General features: G+C 48.1%; 1 protein-coding gene across 1 annotated transcript; it reads left to right on the top strand.

Annotated features, from left to right (window-relative positions):
* Positions 1-1,020: 1,020 nt before the first annotated feature.
* Positions 1,021-6,825, top strand: CHCT1 (CHD1 helical C-terminal domain containing 1). The gene is made up of 5 exons (XM_009934543.2): positions 1,021-1,098; positions 1,861-1,989; positions 2,961-3,136; positions 3,664-3,763; positions 6,643-6,825. Exons 1-5 carry the CDS (start codon positions 1,021-1,023, stop codon positions 6,823-6,825), a joined length of 666 nt encoding a protein of 221 aa, XP_009932845.1.
* Positions 6,826-8,919: the final 2,094 nt, after the last annotated feature.

Below are 8,919 nucleotides of genomic sequence, written 5' to 3'. Positions count from 1 at the left end.
TTGCCTTGATGTAAATTTCCAAAACAAAGTCCCTTTAACTCCAAGCCTTTTCAGACTTCTTCCTGGCAAGTGCAATTTATTCTTTCTAAAAAGGAGAGCTTTAAAAAAGATGTTACCCACAAGACCGAGATCTCGCCGTGGTTGGCTTTCACTGCCATCTGTGAGGGAGGTAACCCTGAATTTCTATTACACTGTGATGCGAATTGAGGTCTCCACTCCAGCCAGCTCCCTGAAAAATACCTAGGGTGCAGCCCAAGGTCCCTTTTCCTTGTTGCACCTCTGTTCCCCGTCAAATGGGACTGCCTCCGTTACGGAGATCATCCCTGGCCCCGTGTGAGCCAGGCTGTCCAGCCCCTGCACCGAGGCCGGTGTTTCCCTGCAGCACGGCTCAGCAGGTTCTGTGGAAGCATCGGAGAAAGGCCTGTCTTGAACTTGCTGGTACACAAGCTGTAGAGGAAAACTGTGATTGCTCATGCCAGGAGCTGCACCCGCACTTGCAAATAGCCAACACGGCACACAGCCACACGTGTGACAGAGCTGCACTTTGCACCACCTTCAGAGGCCAAAATAACCTGGACTGAGGAACAGTTACAGGTGCTGGACTCACTGCAGGTGCAAACCCAGCACCAGCCAAGAGCCCCAGAGACTCCACCAAGCTCCCACAGGTGCAAACAAAGCCAAGCAAAAGACATTTCCCTCCCATTGCCCACAGGAGCCATTGACAGCATTGAACATCCTGACCACTACCAGAGCAAGGCGAAAATCCAAGGCTTTCTGCCTAAAAGGACTACAAATCAATGGCAAAACTGATGGGAGAGGTGACTCTGCCCCAGAGGGCCGCACTGTTGTGGGGCTGGAGGGCCCCAGCAGTCTCCATGGTTGGCGGAACTCAGAATCAGTGTCCGGGCACCCCAGTCACCTTGGTTACCCCAGCACATTCTGGTCCAAACACGGCTCGGTGGCAGTGTTCTCTTCGTACCTGGCGTGAGTCAGAGCCCAGGGAGAGGGGGTCTGTGTGCCATGGAAGAGACGGGCTTTGAGGATGAAGTGGACGAAGCCGGGGCAACGGACAGCAGCAGGGACAGCACAGCCAGCCAGGTGAGCACAAGCAGGGAGATCGGCACGTATTGAGAGCAGAGCAGAGTCCGGCTTGAATTTCACCACTGAAATGTGGTTTGGGATCAAATTTGCAGAGAAATAGTTTTTCAAGGGAGCAGAGCATGTCAGAGAGAAAAGGACTTCTCTTCCTATGCACTTCAGCATGTTTTAAAAGGCAACATAAGCTTGTGTTTAAGTCAGTTATGTGTTTCTTTCCAAAAGATGAGTAGTTACCTACACAAATGTTGACACAGGGAAAACAGCCATTGCCCTTTGCAAGAGAAAATATCCCCTCCCTGGCCCAGGGAGGTGCAAGTTCAGTGGCTGAGGATTTTGTGTTGTTTTCAATCTGGCTTTGCAGCAGGTCATCCATGGTACCTTTGCCATCAATAAAAGCTGCGGATGGAGCAGCGTGGCGTTACAATGAGCCCATTGTAACCACGTTCCCACTTCACAAGCAACTGCCAGCTTGTACTTGATTAATGCCATTAGGAACGAGTGGCCATTGTTTACCTTGTAATTTATTAGAGGTAAGATTTCCAAAAGGGACTTCAAGTAGGCACTTAATTCTTACGGACTTTTAATTATAATTGAATACCCAGCTTCATTAAGCACCTCTGAAACACCAATTTGAAATTATTTGGCAGGAAGAGAAACACTTCTGAGCCTTAGGACAGGGTCTGTCCTTGGCAGTTTTTTTAAAGAGAGGATGCAAGATTTGTGTGAAGTGGCAGACTAACCTATGGCTTTGGCAATTTGTAGACCGCAGAGAAGGATCTGGCTGGCACAGCAAAGGAGGCAGCGTCTGTAACGGGCAGCAAGAATGCTCCACCATGCAAGACCCCGCTCATCTGCTATGCAGACGGCCTTGATCGGGACACCTTTAAAATTGTGAGATACTAAACAGAATTTAGCAATAGAAAAAGTCAGTGGCATCTCAGGTTCTTGAGAGAGAGGGAGCAAATAAAACTCAGGAGTTTGGCAGAGGCAGCAAAAAAGCAGGACAAGACACTTCATTCTGTAGATTTCTTCCATGTCTGCAAGTTTTTTACTTCATCATTGTTTCCCAGTCATCTGGACATCGCACTTGCAGTTAAAAAAAACCCAAAAACAAATAACAAAAAGACTCCCCCAAACAACAACAACAACAGAATAATCACATTCCACATACACTGTTCAGTTTTTCCGAAACAAGTACTGCTGCACTATCACTTCACCTGATGCCATGTGCTCCCTGGCTGTAGTGGTCTGGTTCCTCTGCATCACTTCCACTGCAGCCACAAAGCTCCATCTCGCACCGGGACACAACATTCCCATTCCTGGTGATTGGCATAACCATACACAGCCCCAGTTATAGCCCAGTGTGCAGAATAGACAAAAAAAAAAAAAAGACAGACAAATGGGAGGGTATGAAGTCACAGTATTTGCTCATGTGTTACGTGCAAATGTTTGCAACACGTCCCAGGTTTGGCCTCAGGAAGAAGCAGCGTGAGAAAAGCAGTAAAGCAGTTCCCTTTCCCCCTCCCTGCAGAACAACAGCTCTTTCGTAGCCTGAAATCTGTCTCTTTCACCCTACAATGTTCAAAAGGAATTTCCAGTCTCAAACCCTCAATTTCCTTTTCATGTCACCTTCAGCATGCTTTGCCTGGGGTGTCCCCAACCTTGGGACATGCAGGAATGCCTGACAAAGGTCCTGCCGAAGACCCACGTCAGCTCCCCGGTGTCCACAGAGACACTCACCAAATCACAACACTCCTTCAGTGCTTTCCCAGACAGCTTTTAACCAGTCTATTTAGTGCAAAGGAATGCCTGGACTGGGATTTAAAGTGCTAAACATCTATGCCAACATTTTTTCTTTACAGTGCAAGGAGCTTTTGAGACCCTTCAAGAAGTCACTTAGGAAACTGCAATTGCCCCAGCATGTCCCCACAGAGAAAAAACTGAAGTACATGAAGACAAGTTTGACCCTAATTGGGGACCAGATCGATCTGTTTCTCCAGCGGCACTGCAGACCCATGGAAGTCACGCACTGGCAGAAGTAAGGGTCTCCTCTTCCTGGTGCTGGTGGTACCATGCCGGCGATGCTCCCAGCGTGACAGGCTCCAGCCCCCGCTGCTCCCAGCAGGCATTTTGACATCTACTTTGGCCCTACGTTTCCAGGCACTGGAAATCAGATTGGGTATCTACAGGAGACTTGTATAGCTTGCTCTAACTGCCAAATACTCACAGATCTTGCAGGTAATTTTAGCAGAGGCCATGTGGTACCTAATGCTGCCCAGAGTAAGGCCAATTTCAATGTGCTGCCCATCAGCAACATCCCTTTGCCAGTAAAGGGGCTCCTATGTAGCCATCCGAGTTAACAGATAACCATTCCCGCGCTTAGGGAGGAGCAGTTCTTTAAGAGCTTATAAGCTTTATGGAAGGGGGAAAAAAAAAATAAATAAATAAACTGCACAAAGGGTATGTCGGTGGCTATACTCACCAAGCCAGAACTAGGGAGCAGAGTGAGGAAGAGGATGAAGTTTGTACTCACATGCATAATCTGCTTGTCTTTCTTTTCCCAAGGATGTTCTGGCGGTTCGTCTCCCTCTTCTCAGAGATGGATGAAAGGCAACTGCAGAAGCTGTATACGTACATCAAGAACAATGAAATGGATAAGTTTCTGGTAAGCAAATAGGAAAGTTAATACCCAGTAAGATGTTCCTGCTGTGCTGACTTTAAGGGGATAACTATATCATACAGCTTACATGGGTTGATCCATCTCAAAGGAAAAGCCTGCTACTGAGAAGTAGCAAGGCCACGAATCCTGCACATATTGCTGGTTCCTACCATAACACAGGCACTGAGCTACTGCAGCCACCAGCACCTTTCCCTGGCGAGCTCTGGGAAGCTGAGCTGGTGTCCTCAGCACCGTGGTTTACAATTTTTGCAGCTGTTTGCTGATCGCATGTTTCCAGTCATGCTTTACAGACCAAACATGACCCATAGTTTTATCTGATTACATAGGACCTAAGCTTTGAATCAAGCAACTGGCTCAGGTAAAGCCTGTGTTTGCCAAAGCCAATTTCTGTGCCTGAGCATCAGCCATGCAAGGAAACTGTAACGAACAGTTTCCTGAGAACACCGACTCCGAAGGGTTAACCCATTTAAGCACACTCATAACCAATCATAAACATATCTCCTGAGCAAAGGCTGAGTACACCAGGAAGTTCAAAGGTCCACAAGAAACACATACTTTAAGAAGTTTATTAAAAAGAAATTAAAAACAGATCTATAATTAAAAAAAGTCAGCAAGAAAATTGTTTTGAGTAAATCAGAAAACAGCAGCAGGTGAGACCTCGTTGTGTTACCGGAACACTACTTGCTTTGCGTTAAAAAAGGAGCTGTGGTCATCTGATAGCTGGCAGTGATAAGGCCATAAATAACTTTGAGGCCACAGGTAAACAGCTGTCTCCTCCAGTTAGAGAAGAAGGGGGGCTGGCCCCACAGTTTTAGCTTTTAGTTTATGCAGAAGCAAAACCATTTATTTATTTTTAAGGCTCTAAAAGATACTTCAACAATGAGGAAATCAAACCTATTGTAAAGAAAAAAAAAACCAAACACAAATTCCTGTTGCTAGCGTGAGATGCCTGAGATTAATTGGGAGATATTAAAAAGAGCAACTGGCAGCCCTGGGAGGACAGCGGCGACAGGCGTTCTTGCTCCCTTAGAGTTGCGAGCGCTGCAGAGGGGGAATGGAGCTCCATTTCCAGCACAGCCCTTCTCAGCGGCTCGGTAGAGCCCAGGACATCACCTCAGCTAAGGACAAGCCCCGCTGCTTCTGCAGGGCTCGTGGCTGAGGGCAGCTCCCCATCTCCATCCCAGAACAAGCATTAAAATGGAAATAACCCCCCCAAACACCTTCCCGTCCTTTTGCTCCCCAAAATAAAAACCACAACGGGAACACACAACTCCACATCTTCCTTTCCAAGGAGGAGGGGGGAAAAAAATAAAAGGGGAGGGGGGAACCCAAATGGTGGGTGACAAGCATTAGCCAGACTGCGTCGTGCGCTGTCGGGATGCACCGGCGCACGCCGAGGAGCACGCACCGACCTGCAGCCAGCAAGAGCCTGCCAGCTACGGCTGCGCGGCGCTGGGGACGAGGCTGCCGCCAACAAGGCCGACCGAAGCAGCGATGAATTCTGCCGTTACGTAACGGTTGACAAATGCCTTTTGTTATGCAAGACAAGTGGGAGAAAAATAAGCATCTTTGCCCTTTGTGGGAAGGGAACAGCAGTCGGCTCCCTGCTAGAGCATCAACAACAGGCTGCAGATCCGGGGGGGGGGACCGGCGCGTTCCTCACAACAGAAATAGATTATTTGGAAACGTCTCATTATTTAGATGAGTGAGCATAAAAATACAGAATCAATATGCAATTAGCAAGCGATTGAGGTTGTCAGCGTGGCAATTTGATAATTTTGTGCGTTTTGTTAAAGGAGAGAGGATAGCGAGCAACCTTGCTTTCCAGTCATCTCCAAATCAGGGATCTATGTCCCCTTCCCTCACATTTGGGCTTTAGGTTTTTTTTGTTTAAATTATTGTTATTTAAAAAAACCCACAACCACATTTGAATTTAAACAGTGGTCCTAACTCTGCTTTTAGACTTACTGAAAATACCAGACCAGATCCACTTCTCAGCTTAGAGCTACAACAGAGCATCATTTTCCTTTGCAATCTGCTAGCTCCCGTACACTGCCGAAGGGCGCAGAAATCAGCCCCACGTCTCCGTCAGAGAGCAAAGAAATCAGTCTTCTGGGCTGACTCTGGAAGTTCGGGTTGGTTTGTTGGTGTTTTTTTTTTTTTTTTTAAAAAAAAAAAGCAGCCAAACAGCATGACCACTGGCAACACGAAAATCATGATTTTCCCAGGACAGCCTAGAAGGTCGCGCAGCACGGGCGATCCGGGTCGGCGGTACCACCCCAGCACCCTTCGGGCGCTGGGTGCCAGGGCCCATCGCCACCCCCTGCCTCCTCGGGTGCCACATCGCGACAGTGACCTCCAGCGGCAGCGCACCCCGGCCAGGGGCAGCGGGGCTGGGCAGCACCCTGGTCCCACACATGCCTCAGCCTTTGTTCGGATGCTGCCACCAGCACCAGCTGAGCATCTCCCCAGAGCATCTGGGAACGGCCCGTCCTCTCCCCAGCGTGCTGAAAAGGGTTCCTGCTTTAAAACACAGGGTTTAAAAGCACTTGGACTGGGCCAGCGCAAATAGCTACACTGGGAGTCAGCACATGGGTCGGCTGGGCTGGGTGTCAGCGCAGGGAACTCGGCGGGACTCGCTGCTGGGTGGGATGGAGCCGCAGATCTCAGCTGCCAGGAACAAACACTTTGCAGAGCGAGGGTTTGCGCAGACAGTACAGTCATTTCTCAGCTCGCTGCTGCTGCCACCCAACAGGACCATGGTTAAGCAAGAGTTATTGCCCAAGCATGAGTCAATGTGTGCTGTTTGCTCATATAAATATCTTTAAAAGTGTTTTCTCTTTCTTTTTTTCTTTTTTTTAAAGCAATTATGCTGTCCTTCAGAAAACCCAGATTCAGTTCCAGGACTCAAAGAAAAGAAACCGAAGCAGCTTCAGAACAGTTGGGATCTCCACAGAGGTGAGACCTGCAGGAACACCCAGGTCACAGAGACAGTCACTACCAACACCCCTGCCAAGTCACCGCCCTGCAGCAAGAATGACAGATGAGAGATAATCGCATAGCCGAGGTCACAGTGGCACCGCGCAGGAGAAGCATTTTCCTGCTCGAGTAGAGCCATCTACACTTGGTTTTATTGCAAAAGGATGAGCAGGTGAAGACGTGATCGGTGGTGGAGCCAGAGGACTTGGGCACGTTGAACTGCTGTCTCAGAAGAGACATGACAGTAGGAAAAAGAACAGCAAGAGAAGCTGCTGTAAGGCAGTATTAAGGAAGGAGAAGACATCCCTTTGTTGCCCCACGTCAGCTGGCGTTAATTAGCGTGTCTTTACATAGCAATCTGGATGCTCAAAACATAGTTGTGGCTTGCCTTTGGGCCCACCCTAGCAAAGCCACACGCGCTGGTCTTCTCCAGCAAAAATGCAGACCAACCTGTAGCCCAGAGTCACTGGCAGCCTGGTTACCCCAGCCAGAACTCCGGCGTATGCAAACCCCGAAGGCGGGATGAAAAAGGGACGTTAGAAGCAATTGCTGACGGATCGGCTTTGCCACAAACAGGTGCCACAGTCTGCCTGCAGAAGGAGAGTTTGTCCCACATAAGCCTATTTTCAAGCTGCTAAAATGCAATCACATGTCCTGTGGGAGTTCTCATGTGCTCATAACCATCTTGCTTTTCATCTCTTTTCTCCCCAGTCACTCTATTTACCTCTAAAAAAGTCCAATCTGGTATGTAACAGCTCTGAAGGAGAACTTAAAATCCAAATTGGTAAACTAAAAGTCAAAAAACATGAGCTAGCTAGACAGCGTGATCTGGGAGGCTGAGTAGGAGTCCCGCACTAACCTGCCGGCTGCGCGGCTCCAGGCGATCCTCCTCCGCTGGTCTGCTCCCCTGTAAGCACGGGGAAAACGCCACCCAACCAACTGTCACGTAGATAAATGCACCAGAGACACAAAGTGCATGGAATACTAAAAATTAGTGCAATTGAAATGTAATGAGCATAGCAAGGGTTTGGGATTGCTGGTTGCTCGAGAGCCTGGGTGGTGAGCCATCGCAAGCAGCCTGGTGTTCCTATGTATTCCTGGTGACAACGTATTTGTGGGATTGAACCATCTGCAGAATCCACCCCGTAAAGCCCCCAGAGGACAGCCTGGGCACACCAGTGTTGGCTCCTGCAGGAGATACAGATTCTCAGAGGAGTTATGCCTTCCATTTATACTTGTTCTTTTTTTTTTGTTTTCAAGGTTCCCAGACAACTTCAGAGGTCAATGGAAAAACAGAAATCAACTAATACAGTATCATCACCTGAACAAAAATCAGGGAATAAAGACAGTCTCCATGGTTTCCCAAGACCACAAAATACTGAAATACTTGCAGCATCATAGCAACGAGCTTCGACCCAAGCAAAACGAAAATTATACTATTTTAAACCATGTGATCTTATGTATTATTATCCTGGAGTTTCCTAACAGCTGTGCACCAGCATTGAGACTTGATCAAGGATGTGTAAGTACCAGACCTACCTTTACTACCTCATTCTTTTTGTATAAGCCCCAATAATGGAAGAACAGCATTCGTAAGGGAGCTGGCAGCTGCTCCTGTCCATGCTATGGCAGAGACCCTCTTCTGACGAGAGCAGGGTCTGCTCCCTGTTCTTTTCTACTCAAACATACGCACACACACACACAAACCCTCCACATGGTCTGCAGCCGTACCAGCCGGGGAGCAGGGAACGGGAGAGAAAGCGAAGAGACTGGCGTATGGAAAACAGGTAAAAAAGAAGTTTCATAACTTTTACACATACACTTGTCATTTCTAACTGTTTTAGGTAAATAATGGCTGTGAGCCCATACACACATCAGTGTTCTTGGCAGATGCAGCAGCTGCCATCCACTGATCCAGCCCGAGACTGCTAGAGCCCTGTTTGACTGCTGCTGCAGGAAGAGACTCCTCTGAGAGCTAACGCTTCAGGACACGAATAGCGAGAAAACAGTAACAGAACTGGCTGGTTTGGGCTTTAGGGTTGGCTAGATTTGATTTATGGTGAAATCCAGGTTTTAAGAAAACATCAGAAACATCAGTAGATTGGCATGGAGATCTTTTAGTCTGATCAGTAAAAAACTCGAAGATCCTCCCTTCCTACGCA

Source organism: Opisthocomus hoazin, chromosome 20, assembly GCF_030867145.1.
Source record: "Opisthocomus hoazin isolate bOpiHoa1 chromosome 20, bOpiHoa1.hap1, whole genome shotgun sequence".
In the NCBI taxonomy this organism is placed as follows: Eukaryota; Metazoa; Chordata; class Aves; order Opisthocomiformes; family Opisthocomidae; genus Opisthocomus; species Opisthocomus hoazin.
This window is presented reverse-complemented; position numbering and strand designations above follow the sequence as displayed.

What these genes read in the sequence shown, in the direction of transcription:
- CHCT1 (XM_009934543.2), top strand. Translation starts at nt 1,021, where the DNA reads ATGGAAGAGACGGGCTTTGAGGATGAAGTGGACGAAGCCGGGGCAACG. An exon ending in GGGACAGCACAGCCAGCCAG is followed by an intron (nt 1,099 to 1,860) that starts GTGAGCACAAGC and finishes GGCAATTTGTAG; the next exon opens with ACCGCAGAGAAGGATCTGGC. An exon ending in ATGAAATGGATAAGTTTCTG is followed by an intron (nt 3,764 to 6,642) that starts GTAAGCAAATAG and finishes TTTTTTTTAAAG; the next exon opens with CAATTATGCTGTCCTTCAGA.